At 34.3% G+C, this 25347-nt stretch overlaps 1 protein-coding gene across 5 annotated transcripts; it reads right to left on the reverse strand.

Moving 5' to 3' along the window:
• Window positions 1-4310: 4310 nt before the first annotated feature.
• On the reverse strand, window positions 4311-19855 carry LOC122590033 (centromere-associated protein E). Of its 5 annotated transcripts, none has more exons than XM_043762371.1 (19): window positions 19737-19855; window positions 16403-18766; window positions 14544-15683; window positions 13115-14113; window positions 12417-12638; window positions 11753-12307; window positions 10959-11651; window positions 10322-10705; window positions 9498-9674; window positions 8893-9414; window positions 8261-8415; window positions 8075-8171; window positions 7486-7992; window positions 7174-7332; window positions 6771-7055; window positions 6560-6667; window positions 5451-6476; window positions 5161-5361; window positions 4311-5052 (listed from the first exon to the last, which is right to left on the reverse strand). In XM_043762371.1, the coding sequence occupies exons 1-19, from the start codon at window positions 19776-19778 to the stop codon at window positions 4483-4485; spliced, it is 10206 nt and encodes a 3401-aa protein (XP_043618306.1). In that variant the 5' UTR covers window positions 19779-19855; the 3' UTR covers window positions 4311-4482. The 5 variants fall into 5 exon arrangements, with proteins under 5 accessions (XP_043618306.1, XP_043618307.1, XP_043618305.1 ...); XM_043762372.1 differs by having other exon boundaries at window positions 8893-9405; window positions 10959-11657; XM_043762370.1 differs by having other exon boundaries at window positions 8075-8170; window positions 8263-8415; window positions 10959-11657.
• Between the last annotated feature and the right edge of the window lie 5492 nt (window positions 19856-25347).

Below are 25347 nucleotides of genomic sequence, written 5' to 3' on the forward strand. Positions count from 1 at the left end.
CGTTGACTTATCATGAATCTTGACCATTTAGATCAAGGGCTTAACAGGAATCTTGATCGTGATTAGTCATTCAATAATTATTAGTAATTTAGTAAATGGTCTATGTACGTGGCATATGAAATGTTCCAAACTAATGTATTGTTTTTATTATTATTCTCCAAACATTTATGTCCTTCAATTCCTCGCTAGATCATGTGGTTGGACACTCTTGCTAGTTTACTTAGTTATCAGTTACATTAAATCGTCACGAATCCCCAAACAATCTTGGAAATACACGTAACTGCATTTTAGACATAATCCATGCGAATGATCCTGATCTTACCTATTTACTATACTATGAACGAACTGGTCTACTGCCTGTAAGTGAGTGTTGTAAAGAAGTTTTTCTTGAACTTATAAATTTAAAACTTAATTGAAAATAATAAAACATTTCTGTAAATCAACCCTATATCATTAATTGAAGAAATATGTGATAATAATATTACGTTGTGTTGTGATTTGTTACAGATTTATGTTGGAATAAGTTTCAAGATCGTTGGAAAAATTGGTCTTTGGAAATGCTAAAGTTATATTTGTTACTATTGAATTTTTTAGTTTAGGGCGAAATTAAGAAAAAGATATAAAATCTGTGTTTTTAGATTTATTTATTTAATTTTTTATATTTTAAGAATGTTCATAATATTCGTTGGTCAAATATTCAAAAACTTTAACGAAATTTCGATTTTAAGTGTGTAAGGTGTAATTACAACCTCGTAATTTGGCCGAACATCACAATCGGCGATGGGGCCATGTTATTTTGAGACCTCATAAGTGGGCCTAATTTTGACCGAAGCCCAAACGGGACAGAGGAGATAAATACCCAATTTTCAGTTTCATGATCTCAAAATTGGGACGTTGAAATATATCTTTGCTACCGCAATTTAGTTTTCAAATACATACTTCAAATCAAAGTTTTATGATTGTTTCTTTGTGTTATCTCAATACACTGATTCTAGGCATACAATCTAACTGTTATATAGTTGACCATGCAACAAGAAAATCAAGAAAAAATGGAGTTCGAATCTTTCGTACTAGGTTTCCAAAGATTAACATAAATTTGATGTTTCTTTGTAAAACTAAGGGTTGTGATATGTTTGTTGTTTGAATACCAAGGTATGGAAACAATATTTATGGATATTGGTTGTTTAAATTATGGATTCGTAATGTAGAAGGAGTAGGTTGAAGACAAAGACAATCACAAAGACATAGGTTTATTATTTGTTAATGTCTTGAAGCTATTGTCAAGGACAAGTATGTAAATACACAGTCTAGATTGTATAAGTTTGTTTGTAACTAGGTGAAACCCGTGCGTTGCACCGGTCTATTTTATTTTCTACATAATTTATCGTAAATGACATGCAATAAAAATAATGTTATAACGAAAGTGAATATATAATTATATACTTAATATTAAGTTTTTAAATGTACTTTTCATTGATATAACTTTCATCAATTAATATATAACACAAATAAAGATATTTACGGTCAAAGTGTACTTAAGCTTAAGTGTGGAACATAACGCTATTAGGTACCTAAGCTTAAGTGTGGAACATTCACATATTATTTTTTTAATCCATAAAATTCATGGGGGCCCAAACATTTATTCATTAATCAAGAAATATTAAAATATTTGTATGTGAGGGGTTCCACACCTAAGCTTAGATACCGGACAACTTTATATTCACTTTTCCCCAAATAAATAGATTGTAATATCCACACTTGAAGTCATCAATAAGATTACACTTGATATTATTGTCTAAAGCCCCCAAATAGAGCATGGTTTTGAAACTCAATAAAACACTCTTAATCAATGCGATATCATTATGAAACAACCCCATTAAAAAAAAGTATTTAAGAAAACATCCTCATATGTTTGATTTGAATGTGGTTAATGACTCATCAAATGTGTACATACATTGGGAACTTAACTTAGTATCTAGTAGAAGTAAGTATTATATATGTTAAGGAGTGGTATTCGTCAAACCCATTGACCGAGTCGCCGGCCGGGCAATACCACCACCACAGGTGTTACGCCAAAGGAGAGAATGCGTAGATTTCGGCAAACTTCACCGAAGAGAGTGGGGATGAAATAGGGGTTGTGGGGGCCACTAATGACTAAAAGCATGGTTATTCCTTTTTTTTATATGTATATGTATGACAATCAAAGTTATATGTATCAATTTATATTATAGCATTTCTTCTAATATTTTTAAGTAATCACAAAATGATTTTTTGTTTTATTACTATTTTTAATTTAATTTTATTTATTTGACTCAATTTATTACTATTTTAAGTTATATATATCAATTTATATTACTATTTTTAACATCGGTGATGGGGCCATGTTATTTTGAGACCTCATAAATGGGCCTAATTTTGACCGAAGCCCAAACGGAACAGAGGAAATAAAAACCCAATTTTCAGTTTCATGATCTCAAAATTGTGACGTTGAAATATATCTTTGCTACCGCAATTTAGTTTTCTAATACATACTTCAAATCAAAGTTTTATGATTGTTTCTTTGTGTTATCTCAATACACTGATTCTAGGCATACAATCTAACTGTTATATAGTTGACCATGCAACAAGAAAATCAAGAAACAATGGAGTTCGAATCTTTCGTACTAGGTTTCCAAAGATTAACATAAATTTGATATTTCTTTGTAAAACTAAGGGTTGGGATATGTTTGTTGTTTGAATACCAAGGTATGGAAACAATATTTATCGATATTGGTTGTTTAAATCATGAATTCGTAATGAAGAAGAAGAAGTAGGTTGAAGACAAAGACAATGACAAAGACACAGGGCCGGTCCTGAGTTTTCGAATGCTCCGGGCAAGATGGTCAAAATTTGCCCCTAGTGATATCTTTAGACAAACAACATATTGTTTTCTAAGTTTAACACCTGTTCAAGCTAGACAACGCTATTACCCTAACAACTTTATAAAATAAACTTAAAAAATATCAACTTGCGGAGATAAAACCCAAATTAAACGTTCAGTAAATTTCCAAAAGGTGTAACTTAACGAGTACATCCTTAATCCCACATGCTTTTAAAACCAGATATTATTTACTTCGTATGAAAAATAGCCTAATTGCGTTACATGTTCAACATAATAAATTTTAATATAATATCTGACAATATTTTAGTTGTCAAGAGTTATTCTACCCAACTTATAGATTGTGAATACAAATTTTATGGTGGCTAACATGAGATATATGTGTATTTATAATTATAATTGTTGTGCAAAAAATAAAATAAACATATAGAATAATTCATCTAAGCGTTATTTATGCGAAATTATTTTTCATTTTATTTTTATAAAAACATTTAATAATTAAAACTGGAAAAATTAATTTTTACTAAGCATATCAAAAACAAAGTAAAATAAAGCTATGAATACGTAAAAAACGCTATGAATAGTAAAAGCAAAGTAGAAATTATACTTTTATTTTGGTGGGGCAGCTTTGTACTGAGTTTCAATTTTCCAAATATATTAAACAATAACTTTAATAGTTTAGGGTTAAAATTGAGACTTCATAATATAGAAAGGTTTTAAATGAAAATATATTGTAAGTCATCTTCTAGTCTATGATCCAACCTGTAACTTAAATTCCGCCGCCTCCCCTTCATCCTTTTCTTTTTGGTTTCCGGTATAGCTCCCATGAAAACGTTTATGCCCCCGCATTTTTCTACGCTCAGGGCCGTCGCCCACTTCGCCCAATGCCAGGGCCGGCCTTGCAAAGACATAGATTTATTATTTGGTAACGTCTCGAAGCTATTGTCAAGGACGAGTATGTAAATATACGTTTTGTGTTAATAGGAGTCTACATTGTATAAGTTTGTTTGTAATGTTGTCTTAACAAATTACGTATTGTGCTTGGAATACTACTCGTACATGTACTTGAAGTATTGAATGCAATCAAGTAAAATGCACGACGCAAAATTACGACCTCGTAATTATGTGGTTATTTAGTCAATTGCGACCCCGAATAATATTGTGACCTTGCGATTATGTCGAGCTTGAGATTTGCGACCCCGTGATAGTCAATCCCATATCCAATTGATTATCCATATATATGAAACCCTAATTATCCATTCTCGTTATGTTGTTCCACCATTACGTAATTCATATAATTGTTCCTATCAAGATGTTTATCATACAGGTTTGTAACTATTCAATCAGATTACCACGTAGACTTTATTTGCCTTGTCCTGCTGTTAATCCCACATATGTTTTGGAGATAGTCATTAGTATGTCCAAATACAAGTTGACTGAAAAATTCAACAAATTACTAAATAGCTGCAAAAGGATAAAACTGAGATGTTTCATACATATTCACTCAAACACACGATGTATATATGCAAACTAATAATCAAACTTTTGTTCCCCATTCAAAAATATGTAAAAATATTGAGTTCCTTGTGAACCATTTCTCTTTGTTATGGTGATGTTGGTTTTGGATGAAACGACTTGCCGGTTATTGCTTTCTTGACCTTGGCGATTGAATGCTTGACCTTTGAACCAACACCCGAGAGCATGTTATGAGATTTCTTATGAACCTTGACGTCCATATCTTTTGATGCTTCTACCATAACCGGAGCATCAGAGCATGAACCCAACTTTTCGCTATCTTCTTCATTTTCTTCATCCGCTTTTACTGCACTGTCAACAGTTTTTTCTTTGTCTACTTGTTGATCTTTTCTCAAAGGTGGCGCGAAGTCTCTGTTTAAGTTTTCAGCAACTTCCGTCTTTCCTTTTGTTGATTCTGCAAACTCGAACTCATCTTTTTCATCACTCGTTTTCGTCTCATATTGGGCAACTTCGCTGCCGTATTGTGCCTCAGTTCCGGAAGCCTTACTGGCGTTTAAATCCTCTGCATCAGCAGTAAATGACTGTTTAGTTGGCTCCGCTTGCTCATGAGATAAATCTGTTACATGTTTTTGTGAAATTATCGAGTCTTCTGTAGCTTCAGAACCAAGAGTTGTTGGTACATCAAGTTCCAACATTTCCTGCAAATTTTCACAGTGTGTTAGTTGTGAGAATGGCTGGTTCATCTAATTTGGCAGTAATAATGTCTTTTTGCCTGCTCTAAACTTTGTTTTCATTGATGATCTTACTTGCTTCATTCCAGGAACTTCTTCTGTGGGTTTGGTTATGCTAATTGTTGACCCGGGATACTCGATCTCTGTTAGAACTTCTTTTTCTGCCTCATACACTTCAGCCTTCGTATCTTCTGGATCCTTCTCGGTATTACTTTCTTTGTCAGCTGTTTTATCCATGGCAGATGGAACCTCAAGTTCCAGTGTTGAACTTTTCACCTGTTTGAACAGAATAGCATACATGACTTAAGAATATATAATACTGAAAATGAAACCGAATGTACATCACGTGGTAGAAATTTACATACATCTTCAGTTGGAGTTGCAGCCTCTTTGTGCTCATTTACTTGGTATTTCTGATCCCTTTGATTTTCCTCGTTAACAAATTCCGGTGTTTCCTTTTTTGTGTCAAGCTTTGGTGATTCTACTTCTGAGCATTCCGCATTATTCACTACATCAACAGGATCTTCTTCAAATCCTTTATCTAGGCTCTGCATGATCTCTTCCTCTACTGATTGTAGAGTGGGCGAGTCTTCAATTTTCTTGTCATTCTGTGATAACAAAGCGATTTCTTCTGGTGATTCTTGTGAAGCACATTGAGTAAAACTTTCTTGCTTCTTGATCTCAACTTCTGGAGGATCAACAAGTTTTTCTTGCTTCTGAGGTTGAACTGGTTCATTCTCTTTATTCTGGATTTCATCAGGACCATCCTGTTTGCCTTCAACTATTTTGGAATTCAATATAGAAACATTAAGTTCTCCTGTCTTTTCAACTGACTTACAGGCTGCCTCTTTATCTTTAATCTCGTCTTCAATCTTCTCAGGTGTAGTTGTAAGTTTCATGTCATGTTTTGCTATCGGCATCTCAAGGGAAGTTTCCGGAAGACCGTCTGTTGAAATTGCAGAAACTTCTCTATCATTAGGGACTATTTCAGCCACTTCAGATGTAATTTCAAAAGCTTCAGCTGGCTTTTCTTCTGGTATCTTCACCTCACCATGGTCCCTGTACTCATCAGACCCGAAGTTTATATCTTGCTCCAAAGAACTCAAAATTGAACCAGAAACGGCTTCTGCTGGATCGTCTGCCCGTGGATCTTCTAGTGGTTCTTTCTCTTTGTCTGCATCTGCTTCTTTTTCCTTATCTTCTGTCACCATACTCTCCGAATTTTCAGTTTCTGGTGCCGGAATATCAATTGCTTCATTTGATTCTTTCATGACAGTGAACGTTTTATCCTTTATTTCCAAGTCCTCAGCCACCAGTTTCAGTTTTTCAGCATCTTCAACCAAATCTTTTTTTTCAATGAGTTCATCAGGACTTGAACTTAACCTTTCAATCTGTTCAATCAGAGCTTATGTGAGTAAATTTAAGGAAAACGCAGCATCATTGAGAAATATACTTGTTTAACATTCCATCTGACCTGGGAAACTTCTTGTGTTACTGACATTGGTTGATTTTGAATAGCTTTATCTTCGTTGTTGTCTTTGCTGCTAATATTTTCCTTGGTCGTTTCATCTTCCACAAGAACCTGCAAATTAAGGGATGGTTTCACATTCCAACTTGGGAGTTAGGACCCTAATTCTAAGCTAATACAAGAAAAGTCACTTGATGACTAATTTATTAGTGCTGACCTCATTCACGATAAGATTTTCCACTACTTCATTTCCACTTCTTTCCTTCGTATCTTCAACACCACCCTTACCTTGCACCTCTTCCTCGACATATCTTTCTTTGATGCTCTGATCTTCTGAAAATGAATTTGCGAACTCTTCCTCCACGACTTCTGGATTCTTATCCTTGTTGCTTAAACTGCCATGCTCAACCTTTGTGTTCTCTGCTTCTAATGTAAGTTCATTTGTTTGATCTTCATCCATTGGAGGTGTAGGTTCCTCCGATGGTATCACGGACTCGAGTTTCTATTACATACCAAAATATGTGGTCAGTAGGTTAAGACCAAATGCCCATTTGCATGAACTATTCTAAATGGCTTTTGGAGACAGATGGTATATGATACTTTCTTTTCCTAATGTGTACCTCAGTTAGCTCCTTCAACTCTTCTGTTTGTGAAAACTGCTCCTGGACCATCACTTCTGCCACTGCATCTTGGTAAGACTCTTCCAGAGCCTTTTTGTTTCCTTCAGCAATTTCTTCAGTATCATCCTTGGCATCATGCTTTTCCGGTTCATCCAACAACTGTATATCATAAACAAGACTTAGCTTTTTTGACTTCCTTATGAATAGTCTTTATATACACCTATCACACACCTTTGATAATCTAGAATCTCGTGTCAATATAAGACAAAGGTAGGTTTAGAAGAATTGTATCATCAGGGGTAAAGTATATACCTTCTCACTTGATACTTCAGCCAAAGGTGTATCACATTTGTCGTTTGTTGTTTCTGTATGGTCTTGCTGTATGATCTTGACTAATGCTTCATGATTTTCTACTTTAGATATCAGATCGTCATCTTTTACTTCAGTAGTCTCTTGGGTACTGCAGGGTATGCCTTCTGCGACTTTCATGCTATCTTGGCTATCTGAGGGAATATCAGTAGATTTAAGTTCTGGTAAGTTGGCTTCAAGTTCTAAGTCCCTGATATCTTCTGCAACCAGAACTACTTCATCTTTTGAGGTTACATCTACGCTGTCATCTTTTACTTCTCTGATGGTTGTGATTGACTTCAAAGTAATGTCGTCCCTTTCTGTATTGGATGCTTCTAAGGTGGAAGATGCTTTTGAAAAACAGTCGAGATCTTCTGCAGCCGATATATTATCCAGTTCTAGATGGCTTTCCGCTTTCATTTCTGTCTCTTCAGTGTGTCCGACTGGTATCGGCTTTGCATATTCTATCTGCTACAAATCAGTTTTCATCTTAATATACAAATAGTCCAATACACTATTATGTTATAGTTTACTTCTTATAATCTTCACGGACCTCATTTGTCAATTGTGTCTGATTTGATATTGACGTATTATCGAGCAACTCTCCTGCATCTTCAATCCTTTCATTCTCCTTTGTTGGTTCCAGAACCTGTTCAGTTCATTTAACATTAGAATGTAAGCTGGAGTTATAGATTGTCTGGTTAACAAGAAGATTTTAGTCAAGTGCGAGTTTTGACTTACCTGATCAGCTAAAATGACATTCTTTTCTGTCTCTACTTTTTCTTCTATCCCTTTATTCTGATCTTCTTGTGCTTGTGCGACATCCTCCTCTAAATCCATTTTGACAACTTCCAACTTCTCTTCTGTCATATGCTCCGACTTGGATTCCAAAGCCTGGTCATTCATAATGTTTTCAGAGGTAATGTATGAATGTTCTGGTTGAAACTTATTATCATTAACTTGGACTTCTACTATTACAGATTCAGATGTGGGATTGACTTCTCTAAGTAGTTCAAGTTTTAATTTTGCACAAATTTAACAAAAAACTTAAATAAAGGTTCATTTGCATCAAACTAAAACAGTCTTAGTTTTATTGGTAGCTGAAAAAAATGCCTTTAGAAGAAAAGATGATCTTTCAATTGTTATAAATTTTATATTGCCATACGACAATTAAATTGTGCCATGATAGATAATAAATAGATGTTTCCATGCAGCGGAAAATAAAATTTATATATAAAAAAGACGAAAAGGGGATGACAGGGCTGTTGTTATTTTTGTGCCTATACATGCAACAAAAATCAGGGAAATTCCGTTTGATGATGTGATAGAAGAAAAAAATTCAAGAGTTTTAATTTTTTTTTTTAATCTTACCTCAGACTTTTCTTCTGTATTTTGAAGAAATGATGATCTTTCATTTTCCTCTTCTGTATCTGGTGCACTTGATATTTTGTCAGTTCTGATTATTTGTTCTCCCTCAACTTTGTTTTCAGCTGTATGCCCGGCTGTTTCTAAGACAATGCATTCTTCTTTCACCTTTGAGTCTTCTAATTCAGTAATTAACTCAGAGGTTTGTATGGGCAACTTCTCGCTTTCTGATGGATAAGCAGTGGATTCTATCTTTGATTGCAAATCAACTTCAGGTTCTACTATTGCACCATCTTCTGGAGATGGAATCTGTTCTTCGTTCGGTATTTGATCTACATTATCGTGTTTTACTTTTGACTCACAACTAATACCTTCTGCTACCTGCAAGTCTTTTCCCTTTTGTTCATTTAAACTGACCTCGTGTGCCATTTCCTTTTGAATTTGTGAATAACTCTCTTTGTCAAAAACCTGTTCTTCGAAGTCTGTTGTTTCATTTTCCTTCTGTATTTCCGAAGTCACCTGTTCAATCTATATAACTTAACATTCATCTATGCAGAACGAGTGGATGAGTTTATAGTTTTGAAAGTCTAGTGCTATTATATATTACTCACCTCTTTAGTTAAGATGACATCCGTTATTTTCTCACGGCAAACTTCTGTGCTATTAAGTTGATCTTTTTGTGAAACATCCTCTTCCGTATCATTTTCTCCGTCTGGTGAACTATTCTCAGCAGTTTGTTCCAACTTGGTCACATTCTCTTCAGTAGAAATATGCAATTTTTCTGATTCCTGTGTTATTTCATTAATAGGATCATTAGTTGATGCAGCGAGATATGCAAGTTTGCTTTCTCTATATGGTTCAATATTCTAATTTGCATGAACAAAATGATGTATAAATTTCTGAAGTAGCATTTTTGTAGTAGTTAAAACGTTGGCAGGCAAAACATTTTCTGTAGGGTTGTCAAAGATAAATTTGGTAATTTGTATTGTAATTGTGATTCTCAACATTTCATAATTACAAGAATATATATAGATTACATATTTACAAATTGTATCCTCCTATGCTATGTAAATATGTATAACTGTCAATATTCCCCCGCAAGCTGTAAACGGGTCGAGTGTTTAGTCTGTTTATTAAACAGGTTTGGGTTTTGGTTCATATTTAGACACAATTAGTAAATGGGTTGGGTTTGAGTTGTATATGAACCCGCCAACATGTCAACGCAGAATCCCTCAACCCAAATACGACACGATTGCTACCCATAATCATCTGATTTTATGACAGTCAGTGACTAGGATGGAGTGAGTTAGGATCCAATATATGTGGTGACTTGAACTTCTTTGAAGAATGTTAAGTTAGTGTCAAAGTACGTTAAACAGAGTACATAAATGCAAGACTTATATGTTCTGAACTGTGTATTCGATTATTATCTTACCTGTTCACTTGAAATTTCTTCTGTTGCAGTTCTTTTTTCTTCATCCACATGCATTGCTATTTCCAAGATTTCACTTTCTGATTTTGCTTTCTCTGAGTTCGAAGTGTCTTCCGTTGAAATTCCCAAGGAACTGGAGGGTGTGATATCTTCTGGTTCCACTGCAGCTGTTTCATTTAAATCGGTAAGTATTTCTTTCGATGCTACATCAAGACCACCATTTTGTTCTTCAACAGGTTCATGCTCGAATGTGCATTTTTCTTCAATAGTATTATTATCATTTGTATCGTTGATACTGTCAAGTGATGTATCGTTCTCTTCCTTTGTGGTCTCATATTCTGTCTTCTCACTTTCGTTCTTTGTTCCATCCTGACTCTCCTTGTTTGCCTATAGGTAAAGTAAACAGTTAGTAAATGAGATGAAAGGAAGAGATAAAACATAAATGGAAGATGCAGAGGCTCAAAGTTTCAAAATACTGTGTCAGCTTTCTTTCATTGTTCTTTTTTCACAGAAGAGTGAGTAGTAGTTATAAAGTGTTTCTTCCTTATGACACCATTTTTCATTAATCATTTCATTTCTTATGATGCCAAGTAAAACATTTAATAATAGTCAGAGATTACTTTGGATGAACATGAATTACCTCTTGAGCATCAATTGATTTGTCCCTGGCTTCTTCCTCAATGATCTCTTTAGTCACTGCACTCAGTTCCTGCCCCTCCTCGAAATCATGCACCGTGTTGGCAGGTTGACAAATAATTGTTTCTTTTATAACCGCATTGGTGCTTGTAGCATCATGCACGTTGCCTTGGACTTCCGACATTGTCAGCTCCTGATCTTTTTCAAGATTTTCCTCTTTGCTCGCTATTTCATTCTCGTCTGATTTCGTATCATAAGCTTCAGGATGTTTTACCCCGTCTTCTGATTCAGCCTTTTCTGACGTTGTTGCTTCACACACTTCTTTAAACATGGGAGTTTCAAATTCATTTTCTTTTGACTCGACACTAGATTTTGTTTCTTTGGTATCTTCATCTACGCATTCCCCAGTTTCAAGAAATTCGTGTTCATCGCCTATATTTTGGTAGCTCCTTTCCTGCAAGTTTTCTTTTTCAGATACTGCGTCATAAGAGCTTGTGACATTCTCCTTACCTTGGCCTTCTATTGAGATGTTTACATCCTGATCCTTTTCTTGATCTTCATCTGGGAAAGTTACACCTTTCTCTTGTATCTCCATATTGGAACTGTCAGAAAGTTTTAAACTTTCTTTTAATTCAGCCTTTTCCGAGCTAGCCCCTTCACATACCTCCTCGAAAGTCTCTTGCATGATTTCTGTTGCCTGTTTCTGTTTGTGCGTCATAATTTTTCAGAAATAAAGCATAAAAGAAATGCAAGAAAAAGATATTGTGAACTCTAAGATCATTAATTTTTCTGTCTGACCTCATCACTTAACACATCATTTGTTATGTTTCCTTTTTCTTCATCCTCATGCGTTATTGTTTCTAAGTCAAGGTGCCCTTCTTTCTGCTTCGACTCTTCTGATGTGGGCAATACTTCAGGGATTTGTACTTCAGACCCAGATTCAAGATCAGCTTTTGACAAGTTTTCACTTTCTGCTTCTACCTTCTCTAAACTTGAACTGTCTTCTGTTGAAGTTTCTAACGAGTTTGAGGGTGTGCTATCTTCTTGAGGCTCTATCGCCATGGTATCTATTAAATCGGTAACTTTTTCCTTTGATTCCTCATCCAGATCATCATTCTTTTCTTCAACAGGCGCATGCTCTAAAGTAGAGACTTCAATCTCTCTTGTTCTTCCGTCTAGAAATGTCTTATCTTCTTTATTGGTATTGCCATCTTTATCTTCAATTTTGTCATAGGACAAATGTTCGTTCTTTTTTGTGATCTCATCTTCTGTCTTTTCACTGAGGCTTTCAGTCGGACATGTCTGAATATCCTCAACATATTGTTCCTTAGATTGTCCAACCTCTAATGGCATCTATTTAACATAGTTATCGAACATTGTAAATAGATAATCTAATGTAAAAGAAAGTAAATATATAAAGATAAATGGAAAGAAAGTCTCAGGTGTTTTTTTCCCAGTTTACCTTTTCAGCTGAAACTACTTCATCTTTCATCTCACTTCCATCAACTGTTCTGTTAGGTTGACTATCCGCATCTAGTTCGGCTTGTATTTCCCTGTTGGTCTCTTCACCTTTTTTAACATTTTCTTCAACAATTTCCGAACAGGAGTTCACAGATTTGTTGATACTTTCCTCGGGATTTTGTTCTGCTTTGTCTTCTGCGTCAATTTCACATTGCTCGCTTGCCTATATGAAAAATATATTTTGAGTGTATGCGAAGAATGATCAAAATGAAAATTGATTAGATATATGTAGAATTCCAGAATCTTAAAGCAGTCTTTATGGCAGGTTCCTTTTTATATTCATAGTGCTGTGAGCAGTTGGTATAAACTGTTTCTTCTTTACTACACCATTTTTTGTAAGCGTTTTAGGACACCAATTCTTGTCCACGTATATCATTTTTCTGAACTATCATACATACACATATAGATAATGTTTTTTGCATTTTTTGTTCAATCATGTGTTCTATTGAGCACTTTAAAGGGCATATTATATACGGTTTAAAATTTTCCAACCATCAACTGCAAATTCAGTTGTAGACAATAGCTTTCTATATTTCACAGTGAAGTGATTACAGTATTGCAAGATTTAGTTAGAACGATACAAGTAAAACCTTTTGAATAATTATAGATTACTTAGGAATTAGGATGAACAGAATGTACCTTTTGAGCATCAATTGATTCATCTTCTGCTTCTTCCTTGATGATTTCTTCAGTCTCTGCACTTACACCCTGGCCCTCCTCAAAACAGGCCACTGTGGTAGCATGTTGACCAATCGTGTTTTCTTTTGTTTCCTCATTGGATGCAATCTGTGAGCTTATAACATCATGTTCATCACCTTGGATCTCTGAAATTTTGGTCACCTGTTCCGGTTCAAGGTTTTCTTCTTTGCTCATTTCATTATCATCCATTGTCGTACTGTGACTATCATAAACTTTTACTGCTTCTTCAGATTCGGCTTTGTCTGAGCTTGTTGGTTCACATACTTCCTTAACCATTGGACTTTCAGACTTCTTTGTTTGATCATCGTCATTTTCTGTAGTATCTTCATCCTTCGATTCTTCATTCTCTACAGTGTCTTCTTTAGGTTTTGTTTCTGCACATTCGTTTGTTTCGACACTTGATTTGATTTCTTGAGTATCATCATCTCCCCTTGTTTCAACAAGTTCGGGTTCATTACTTTCATTCTGGTTCTTTATTTGCGGTTCTTGTTCATCAATATCTTTCTTTTCTTCTAAGTTTTCTTCATAAACTGCAGTTTCATCCGTAAGCTCTTGTTCCTTCTCTTGATCTTCATCTTTGGTTACAACTGGTATTGATTTCTCATCTAGATTCAAATTAGATGTCTTGGGAAATTCCATTTGCTTTTCACATTTAGACTTTTCTAAGTTAGTCTCATCACTTGCTTCCTTGACCAATGGATTGTGAGAATTCTCTTTTCTGTCACTGTCTGGCTCAGTAGCCTTTTCGGCATTCTTTGTAGCCTCTTCTGGAGATTCTGTTTGTGTTGAGATTAAAACATCCTCTTCTGCATTAGATTCTAAACTTGGTATGATTTCTTTGGTCTGTTGATCTTGCTCAATTTCCGAACATGAGCCTAAAGTTTTGTCAACAATTCCCTTAGGCATTTCTTCTTTTTCTCCATCGTCATTCAAGTTTGCCTACATGAAAAGGTATTTATAGATTATGAATTCATAAGGTATTTAGAGTTTATGAATTCAAAGAAAGAGAGTGTTATGGGTATAATGTGTAAGAAGTTTTTGGAAAATGATACTTATACAATTGTTTCATTGTTCTTTTTTTAGAAGAATTGAGCAGTTACTCACTTTGCTCTATAAATTATAAACTGCTTCATAACGCAGTTTTCTCTATGTATTTGTCATTTTTTGCAGTATTATTACTAATGATACAACTAAGAACGCCATCTTCTGCACTTGTTAGTTCGCTCATACATATGAAGTTAGATAGCTTGTAGCAAAAAAATTTCTCATTGCTTTGGTCAATGCAGAACAATGTTTAGTTGGAAGTATACTAGTAAGTAGTAAGACCAGTTAAAATAGTTGGAGATTATTTTGGATAAAGTTGAATTACCTCTTGAACATCAATTGTCTTAGCTTCATCCTTGATAATTTCTTTAGTTGTTTCATCGGAATCCCCAGCCTCGACTGTGGTAGCATGTTGACCAATTTCTGCCTTCTTTTCGTCCTCCTTTTGTATGGTTTCAAGATCATCCCCACCACCTTGTACCTCTGACATCATAAGCTCTTGTTTCTTTACCACATTTTCCAGATTTATTTTACCATCATCATTCTCTATAGCCTCTTCATCCTTTTCTTCAGTTTCAAAAGTTTCTGCTGGAATTTTTGTTTGTGCTGAGCTACAAGAATCAGTGTTTATGGCATGCAACAGTTTTTGTTGCTCTGTCTCTTCTTCTGTTTCAACACTTGATTCGACTTTGTCTACAGTTTCTCTAGTCTCAACAATTTCGGTTTCGTTACCTTCATTGTAGCAGCTTTTTTCCTGCAAGTCTTCTTCAGGTGCTGCATCTTGTGAGCTTACAAGCATATTGGAACTGTCGGAAATTTTTAGCCCTTCTTCAGCTTCAGTCTTTTTTAAGTCGGTCTCTTCACATACTTCCTTGACAAAGACGTTGTCAGACTTATCCATCTGATCACTATCACTCTGAACTGCCTTTACTTCAATCTCTATCGCTTTTTCTTCATTCTTTATAACATCTTCTTGTAACTCTGCTTGTGATGAGATATGATCATCAGTGGTAATGGGATGCAACAACCCTTGTTGCTCGGCTTTTTCTGTTTTTATCTCTTCGGTGTTTTCCTTTATAATTTCTCCAACTTTTAAGGTTTCATCTTGTGAGCATGTAACGACATCCTCATCTAGATTCAAATTAGATGTCTCGGGAAATTCCGTTTGCTTTTCACATTCAGACTTTTCTAAGTTAGTCTCATCACTAGCTTCCTTGATCAACGGATTGTGAGAATTCTCTTTTCTGTCACTATCTGGCTCAGTAGCCTTTTCGTCATTCTTAGTAGCCTCTTCTGGAGATTCTGTTTGTGTTGAGATAAAAACATCCTCTTCTGCATTTGATTCAATACTTGGTATGATTTCTTTGGTCTGTTGATCTTGCTCAATTTCCGAACATGAGCCTATAGTTTTATCGACAATTCCCTCTGGCATTTCTTCTTTTTCTCCATCCTCATTCATGTTTGCCTACATGACAAGATATTTAGAAATTATGAGTTCATAAGGTATTTAGAGTTTATGAATTTAAAGAAAGAGAGCATTATGGATATAATGTGTAAGAAGTTTTTGAAAATGATTGATGCAGGAGACCCATTATCAGATTATCTTCTAATTTAATAAGTCGTATCTTCTATTTTAATAAGTTATATTTTATTTTTATAAGTTATCTTTTTATTTATTGTGATAAGTATGAATTGATTTGTTTCCTATTTTAGAGGTATTAGGATTATTATAAATAGGGGTCTTTGGTTATTGGAAAGGGCAGTTGATTGATATTGAGTTTTATAAGAATATTGACGTTTTGTCAATGGTTTTCAGTCTTTTGATTAATCTTTAGTCTTGAGCCATTTGAATGCACGCGTAACTGCATCAATGATACTTATACAATTGTTTCATTGTTCTTATTTTTCAAAGAATTGAGCAGTTGCTCACTTGCTCTATAGATTATAAACTGCTTCATAATGCAGTTTTCTCTATGCATTTGTCATTTTTTGCAGTATCATTGCTAATGATTCAACTAAAAAAGCTTCTGCACTTGTTAGTTTGCTCATACATATGAAGTTAGATAGTTTGTAGCAAAAAAAATTCTCATTGCATTGGTCAATGCAGAATGATATTTAGTTGGAAATATACTAGTAAAACTAGTTAAAATATTTGGGAGATTATTTAGGATAAAGATGAATTACCTCTTGAACATCAATTGCCTTTGCTTCATCTATGATAATGTCTTCAGTTGTTTCACCAAAAATCCCAGCCTCGACTGTGGTAGCATATTGACCAATTTCTGCTTTCTTTTCGTCCTCCTTTTGTATGGTTTCAAGATCATCCTCACCACCTTGTACCTCTGACATCGTAAGCTCTTGTTTCTTTACCGCACTTTCCAGATTCAGTTGACCATCATTATTCTCTGTAGCCTCTTCATTCTTTTCATCAGTTTCAAAAGTTTCTGCTGCAATTTCCGTTTGTGCTGAGCTACAAGAATCAGTGGTAATGACATGCACCAACTTTTGTTGGCCCGTCTCTTCTTCTGTTTTAACACTTGATTCGACTTCATCTACATTTTCTCTAGTCTCAACAATTTCAGTTTTGTTATCTTCAATGTAGCAGCTTTTTTCCTGCAAGTCTTCTTCAGGTTCTGCATCCTGTGAGCTTACAAGCATATTGGAACTGTCGGAAATTTTTATCCCTTCTTCAGCTTCAGTCTTTTTTAAGCCGGCCTCTTCACACACTTCCTTGACAAAGAGGTTGTCAGACTTATCCATCTGATCACCATCACTCTGAACTGCCTTTACTTCAACCTCTATCGCTTTTTCTTCATTCTTTATAACCTCTTCTTGTAACTCTGCTTGTGATGAGACACGATCATCAGTGGTAGTGGGATGCAACAACCCTTGTTGCTCGGCCTTTTCTGTTTTTATCTCTTCGGTGTTTTCCTTTATAATTTCTCCAACTTTTAGGGTTGCATCTTGTGAGCATGTAACGACGTCCTCTTCTTGGCCCTGTTCTGACATGTTGAGCTCTTGTTCCTTTTCTGCAGTTTCATCTTTGCTTAAAATTGCCACTGCCTTTTCGTTTAGCTCAATATTGGAACTGTCAGAAACTTCTACACTTTCAGATTTAACTTTCTCAGAGTCGGTCTCTTTGAATGCTTCCTTGGTTAAGACGTTGTCGCAGTTTTCTTTTTGATCATCTTTGATCTCAATGACCTCTTCTTCATGCTCTTCTTCAGCTAGAGATTGTGTTTGCCCTTTTTCTGACATATAAAGCTCCTGTTCCTTTTGTTGATCTTCATCATGGCTTGCTGTTTCATTTTCTTTCGATGTGATAGTGGAAGTGTCGAGAAAATTTGACCCTTCTTCAGATTCAGCCTTCTCAGACTTTTTCGTCTGACCATCATCATTCTCATTTGCCCTTTCATCATTCCTTACTTCATTTTCTGTAACTTTTTCTTCAGGTTCTATATGCGTTGCGATACAAACATCAGGCGGAATGACATTTGTCATTTGTTGCTCCGTTTTTTCTGCTGCCTCAACAGTTCCGACTTCTTTAGTATCTTCCTCTATGCTTTCTTTAGCTTTAGCAACTTCATGGTCATTATCTTCACATTGTTGAATCTTTTCTTCAAAGCCTCCTTCAAATGTGCCGTCTTTAACATCTATAACTTCATCCTTTCCTTGGTCTTTTGTTACCTCTTGTTCCAATTCAATATCTTTACCTTTTTCTAACAAATTGACCGCCTGTTCTTGATACTCGACGTTTTTACCAGTTTCTTCACATACTTCCTTGATTGCGGGACTGTCGGGTTTTCCAGCTTCTTTTTCATCCTTTTCATCGTGTTCTGTAACTTTCACTTCAGGTGTTGTTTGTGTTGAGATGCAAGCATCAGTTAATATGTCCTCTGTTTCTTCCTTGAGGAACTCTCTAGGCTTTTCACTTGGATCTTGCTCCTTGAAATCGGCCATTGTGGTTTCGTGTTCAGTGGTTGTTGTTTCATTTAGATCATCATGGGTTCCATCTTGTGAGCTTGGAACATCATCATTTTGTCCTTGATTTTTCTCTAAAATGTCAAGAACTTCTTTCTTACTTGACGACATGCTTTCAGATAGTTTTAATCCTAATTCAGAGTCAGCCTTGTCTGGGCCGATCCCCTCAGATTCATTCTTCTCAATAGCCTTTTCATCATACTTTTCTTCATTCTCTGTAGCTTCTTCAGGTTCTGCTATTGTCGAAACAGCTTCAACTTGTTCATCGATATTTGGTTTCCCTTCTTTGAAGTCTTCAATCTTGAACGTCTTACTTTCTTCTTCTGTTGTAGTGGCCTCACAACTTTCTAGTGTGTTGCTAGTGACCATGGGAACTGAGAGTGCTGGGATAAAAGTTTCACTCTCGTTGGTCGCTTTACCAGTTTCTAATGTATTTACAGTTTCTGCCACTTGACTACTAGTTTCAAGTGGCTGACTACTAGATTCAAGTTGCTTCACTTGGTTGCTAAGTTCTGTAACCTTTTCTTCCAAATTTTCACTTAACACATTATCCTCCCTTTCACCTTTCTGCAAGAAAACATCGTTTTTACATCTTCAGAAAGTGTGCATTTTATCAAAACAACGAAACAACTATAGAGTACTTCTGCATATGCAGCCATCACTGAGCTCATATTATTAAGTTAGACATTCATGTGTAAAGGTGACAATTTCGGCCCACTGAGTTATACTATAGAATGGATCGATTTGAGTTAGGATTTTTCTAAAGGGACATCAATAAAAATAAATAGTTTTCTTAAAAGGAAATGGATCAAACGAGACGGAAGCTGTCTAAAGTGTACATTTAGCACGAAAGCTCTTAAGGGAAGTAAGTTAACCAGGGTGAATCCCTTTTACCGAAAGAAAAACACTTAAAGGAAGTAGATGATTTATAATAGTAATATAAGTACTGTTGTCATATTTGACGCACTAGATATTAATAAAGAAAACAAAGGCACTATGGTCGGAAGTGTTTGGATCGACCCTGCCCGACCAGCACAACAAATCTCCAATATTGACATGAACCCATATTGACTTGTTACCCAACTTGACTGCAGCACCCATTTTCCCACCTCTAGTGACAACACACAAGATTACTTTTCAATTTACAGTAACTTCCTGTGATCCATTTTTCGAACTTTTAAGCTTTAAAAAAGATCGCCTGGGCTTTTAAGCTATGATCACCAACTGATTAGTTTTGTGCAAAGTTTAATTTAGCTGTTTTGTTTTCTGTTTTCGTATTTCTCTACGTATCACATATTCACGATTGATATAATTCATACTAATTGATATGAAATCTTTGATCTTTCTATGCAATTGATTCATACTCATGCATGCTTTTACAGAAAATCTCCATGTGACTTGGCTATGACCAGACCCGCCAATATATGTATATTAAATGCACAAAAGATACCTCATGATGCTAAACCATATGTATCAGTAGTGATGCACAGATCATATGAAACATAAAGAGCTACGAAGTAGAGGTATGATCACTGACCTTTAAGTAAACAGATTCAGGAATCTCAGTTTCGGTTGCCATAGCTCATGTACAGTTGGAAAAAAAATCTCACAATAAATTTTGTGAGATGGCGGTTTAAATGTTTAGGAAAGCTTTACATGGAGATGGCTTCAACTTTTAAAACTGCATACTATATATATCTACACCTAATGGCCCCTTGATTGATACTATTAGTAAAGTTGGAAGTAAATGACAAACATGCCACTTGGACAATCCTATTAGTACATTTTTTGTTCTGGGCTGGTGTCCCATGGTACTAAATAATATATCACATGCTCAGCCAGGCTAATACAGAGATTTTAATCCAAGTTGTTCAATAATTCATATTTTTGTTTCGATTAGTACATAATCACTGTAGAAGACTAGAAGGTACTGCTTCAAGTCACAGGAATCCAAGACAACAAATTGCATTGTGAATTATGATTAGTTATTGATCCCTCTAGTAAAAGGTAATCATAAACTGTAGAGGTGACAAAATGGGCGGGTGGGTAATGATCAAAACAAGTAAAATCTCTTATACAGTTTGGGTCGTTTGGGTTGACCCAAAACACTTAATGTCCAAATCTTTTGAAAATCTTTAATACATAATCAGTGTGTCAGCTATGATTACCATAATTGTATTATTTCAGTGTGATCTTATATACTGAATAATGATGGTTTTATCACTTTTATGCATTAAAGTTACACTCGGGCGATCTTTGACCCGTTTGATCCAATTGACTATATGACCCGTTTTCTTTTAACTGCTAACATATCCCAAGTTTGTCACCTTTACTTAACTGTACATACTTTAGGATCTTATGATAAGTTTCATGGGCCTAATGACTAGTAGTAAATGATGCATTAGTGAAACAATGACATGGAGTTGCTTTCGGTGGTCCGGAGGGACCATCTTATCAGCTAGAAAAATTATCAACTTGTGAGTGGGAGTGCAATTGATCAACTTCCTAATTAGTCAAAAAAATAGCCATAATTATATTTTAGACTTTTAAGCACAAACTTAAATTTTCATTAACTCAATCTTAATGTAGCAAGAATCTGATTGATTGATCATAAGACCACACACAAGATATGTAGGACAATGTCTAAATTTTTTATGCAAAAGATAATGAGAGCATACCCAATTTCTAAAGGTTCCACAAGCAGAAATGCAACATCAATCATTTGAGATTAATCTTTTTAAGTTTTAAGATTTATTATAAGTTCTCTAAAGATAAATAAATGTATCAACGAAATAGCTTTTTCATGTTCAGATTATTTAGAAAAGATAATTTTTTTATTCAGATGTATGTAGCTAGCCATTTCTGAACATAGATACAGGAGCGGTATAACATGGGGGACAAGAGGGGCTAATGCCCTTCTTGAAATTTTGGATTTTGTTATATATTTTTAAATTTTCTATGGATTTTTTTAAAATTTTCCTATAGGCTTTTACTAAAATTTTGCCCCTTTTAGAGTGTTATTTTTCATGGACTTTTTAATTTGCCCCCTTTAATTTTTTTTTTTTTTTTTTCTGATATGGCTTCTGCATAGATATGAGCCATTATCAAGCGGACGTACCTGATTTTTAAGGTGTATTGAAATGAATTTAAAGAATATCAGTGTCATTTATATTTAGTGTCTTACATTTAAACTTAAAGTAGTATACAGAAATAGCTGGTTAATAATTGTATTTGATATTCGTCTTAAGAGGTGGCAGATTCTTTTTCTGAGTCATGAAATTTAGTTGGATTGGAATTTTAGTTGCCTTTTTTCTCTCTTTTTCAATACAATACAACGTTTGCATATTTTAATAATAAATCAATAATAATGTTAAAGATTATTTGGCTTTTATATTCTTTTCCTATCATTTGTTGTGCCCATCTTTTATCCTTAATATTCTTATCATAAAAAAATAATATAAAACAAAAAGAATATAAATAAATTATGAACATGAAAAATATAATGCCCCAAGAACCATTTTTGATTGGCATAACTCATTTTTTTCACTAAAACAATAACACTAACATTTACTAATTAAAAAAATAAAAAATAAAAAAGTCTATTACCCCAACGTTGTAATCTACACATTGTGTTACAAACAATGAAATTTGGCAAAAAGAAATAGGATGTCACTTGGATTGGCCAAATTGAGAATAATATGATCACAAACTCAATAATGTAGCAAGTAATACATGCTTTTTGCATACGTCGACCGGCCAAAGCCTAAAGTTCTATTGTCTTTGCTCGCCGCCCCTTAGGTGGATTGGACGGTCCACATGTCCTACTCTTTTTTGATGATGTGGCGTCCACCAAATGTTTTCAAGGATTAAGATGCCTTAACATATATGACACTAGATTTAACAATCCAAACCTGAAATTGGAAACGCCTATATAACTTTATTGGTAAAGTTGTTAATCCTTACTATTGAATTAAATCAAGTGTCAAGATTTAAAGATGATTTTTGAATCTTGACATTTGATTTCAATCCAAAGATCAAGATGCTTAGTAAAGTTGAAAACAACTTTAGAGAATCCTCATGTTATGTGTTTTATCCTAGTACAAAATTTGTAATATCCACATACAGTGTAGGCTCGAACTATTATTATATACTAAAATCGTTACACAATTCCTTTTTTTTAAAACAACAAATATTAGACGTTAATGATTAGAACCCCAGTTGTGACATCCAAGGTACACCTGAAAGTTAAACTCGCACATCCATACAGAACGTGAGTGATAACACAATTCATGTTGATATCTAGTCATTGAAATACACCGGAATTTTGTATTAACCAAAATTTTATGACTCTCAAATCTACAATTAATATATGTTGTACATATTGATTTGCTACAGGTCATATATGAATGAATGAATGATGGGTATGAGTAACAAGTTTATTAAAAGGATCAAGACCTTAAGAGTTTATATTTTCTACACAATTAACAAAATGGCCTTGCTTTAACTTGGCTTAAGATCTCTAAATTGTGGACATGCCAACTTAGAATATAGGAATTTGAACATGACACGGTTGTCATTCTAAACATCAGCTTGATGTTAGTAGAATTAAAATTGATTTTAATGATATACATCCAACTCATATACAAGTCATACTTTATTTTCTTGAAAATTCAAAATCAAGAGTACAGTTGGATGGATATTGGACGGTTATATTAGGCCCCATGTCATCAAGACTTTAGTTTAAACCTCATTATCAATATGAACCATTCATAAATGTCTTAATATTGTCACGTATTTTCCTTTTCTAGGTAAGGGTGGATCTATATATATATCATTAGAGTTATTTTCCAAAGAATAGAGTTATTTTTCAAGAACTGTTTATAAAACGTTGAATGCCCCAGAAATATAAATTACTCGTATATTCGTCTAACTATAGAAACGAACATAATGTTAACAAACTAATATATAACTCAATCATATATACGAATTCAGATACAAACTACTACCAGCACGAGAAAACAATGCTAAATTGGCAATGAGTTTTTTAAAAAGTGATACAGCAATATAATATAAATAAACTGATTAACAAAGAATTTAACTATAGATATTTGTCATAAGCAAACAATTTACAAAGCATGAGAAGCATGCAATGCATCTTTTATCAACTTACGTATATGTAGGACATATAGTTCATATGCATTACCTATATGTCGGGCATATACTTCATATGCATTAATGCATAATACAAGTGGCAAAACCAAGAGACAAAGTGACCCGTAGCGTAAATCATTTTCTTACTTAACTTGTATCGGTATAAAGTAACGAAACGATCGAATTGTTACTATATTTAGCTAATTTTAAATATTTGGTGTAATTTTTTTTTCCAATTTTTAAGAGTTTTTTAGCTTTTTATTAGTTTTCATATTTCATTCAGCTGTACAAGTACGTTTTTATAAGTTTTATTGTTAGAAAAATCTCTTAAAAGTTTCGAGTTAGTTAGATTGACTGGCTGATATATATCTCATATTCTTTTGACTCGTAACACAAATAAATAATACATCATTTATTAAAAAAAATTTACATTACATCAACTTAACGGACCCGTAATCCAGGCTATCCCTGTTTAAAGTGTGGTTCCGCCTATTTACAACAAAGATTTCGTGTTATTTACATCTTTATAGTTTTATTTTTTTATGACATGACACTTATATGGGTTGGACACGAGCACGACTCTGCTAATTAATCTTGTCATTAATTTTTACGAAAGAAGTTACAATTTGCTAATATCTATTTGGAGTGGGATTCCTTCAAGTTAAGCTCCTAACTTGAGTCAAGTTAAGAAATTCTTGACTCTTTGATTAAAATCAAGGGCCAAGATTCAATAATCATCTTTGAATCTTAGCCCTTGATAATAATTCAAAGGGCATTATTCACTCTAACTTGACCTCTCAAGTTGTTTTCAACTTGAGGGAATCTCCATCCTATTTACAAACGAATCACTTTTTGTAGTTATTGCTCCTTTAGAGGATTTGGACGACCCTTGGAAACATTCATCAATTGATGGGTCAGAATGAGTATGAGATGTTTGTCCTTTATTAAGATGTTAAATTCAATACATTAGATGTTTTAAGTATTTGCATGTACCCCCAAATCCCCAATAATTCAATAAAGTAATTAGTGCATGGCTCTAATTCTCAACTTGCGTATTGTTTATCCTTGCTAATACGTATGTGATTGAATCGATGACGTGTCATTCGTAATAGACTAATAGTTACGATCATACTTTGTTTGCAGACCTTTAGCCTAGCAACGTACGTAGCACATTAGCCAAGAAGTTGAGGATTCACTAGTTGTTACTAATCAAGTCAATCGGGTTTTATTTTTTAAAGCAAATTAACTACACATTCACACATATTCAAATAATATTTACAAGTCATCTACGAGACTTAATTCCACGACATTGATAAAATGTATGTGATATAATTGTCTTTATTACAACATACAAACCTTTAAAACTTAACCGAATTATCAAGAAAGGTAATTTAAATATGCATGTTGTAAAAAGTAACACTCAATGTCGTCATTCATCGTTATAGGTCTCAATAATGTCTTCAAAAGTGTGTGGGAGAGATTTAGTTGTAAAAAACATTACTACTAACTATCCCTATGATAGAGAGGTTACTTCTGTTATATCAAAGATTATTACAGGACCTCTGATGTGTCGTACATGCAATGCCGTCTTCGGGAATATGAACAATGTTTAGGACCAATATAATACTTTGGGCCCCTCAAATAATACGTCAATAAATATTATGAGAAAGGTTAGGTAAAACATGCATGTTTATCAAATTCAGGGGATTATGTAAAATTCAGGGGGGGGGGGGGGGGGGGGCTATGTATGTTTATCAAATTTAAAGGTTTAGTTTGTAACTTTTTTTAAAGTAAAAGTACCTAAGCTTAAGTAAAGTCTGCTAGACAGATCATTTTTCCTAAATACAATATAAAAACATCTATACTATCTATATAAACAAACTACACCCCCCAAAATTTAACACTCTACCTTTAAAATCTCTATTTTACCCTTTTAATTCATACTACCATCAAACATTTTATCCCTGAAATTCCAAGAATACCCTTAAAAAAAAACC

This window comes from Erigeron canadensis, chromosome 2 (genome assembly GCF_010389155.1).
Source record: "Erigeron canadensis isolate Cc75 chromosome 2, C_canadensis_v1, whole genome shotgun sequence".
NCBI classification, from domain to species: domain Eukaryota; kingdom Viridiplantae; phylum Streptophyta; class Magnoliopsida; order Asterales; family Asteraceae; genus Erigeron; species Erigeron canadensis.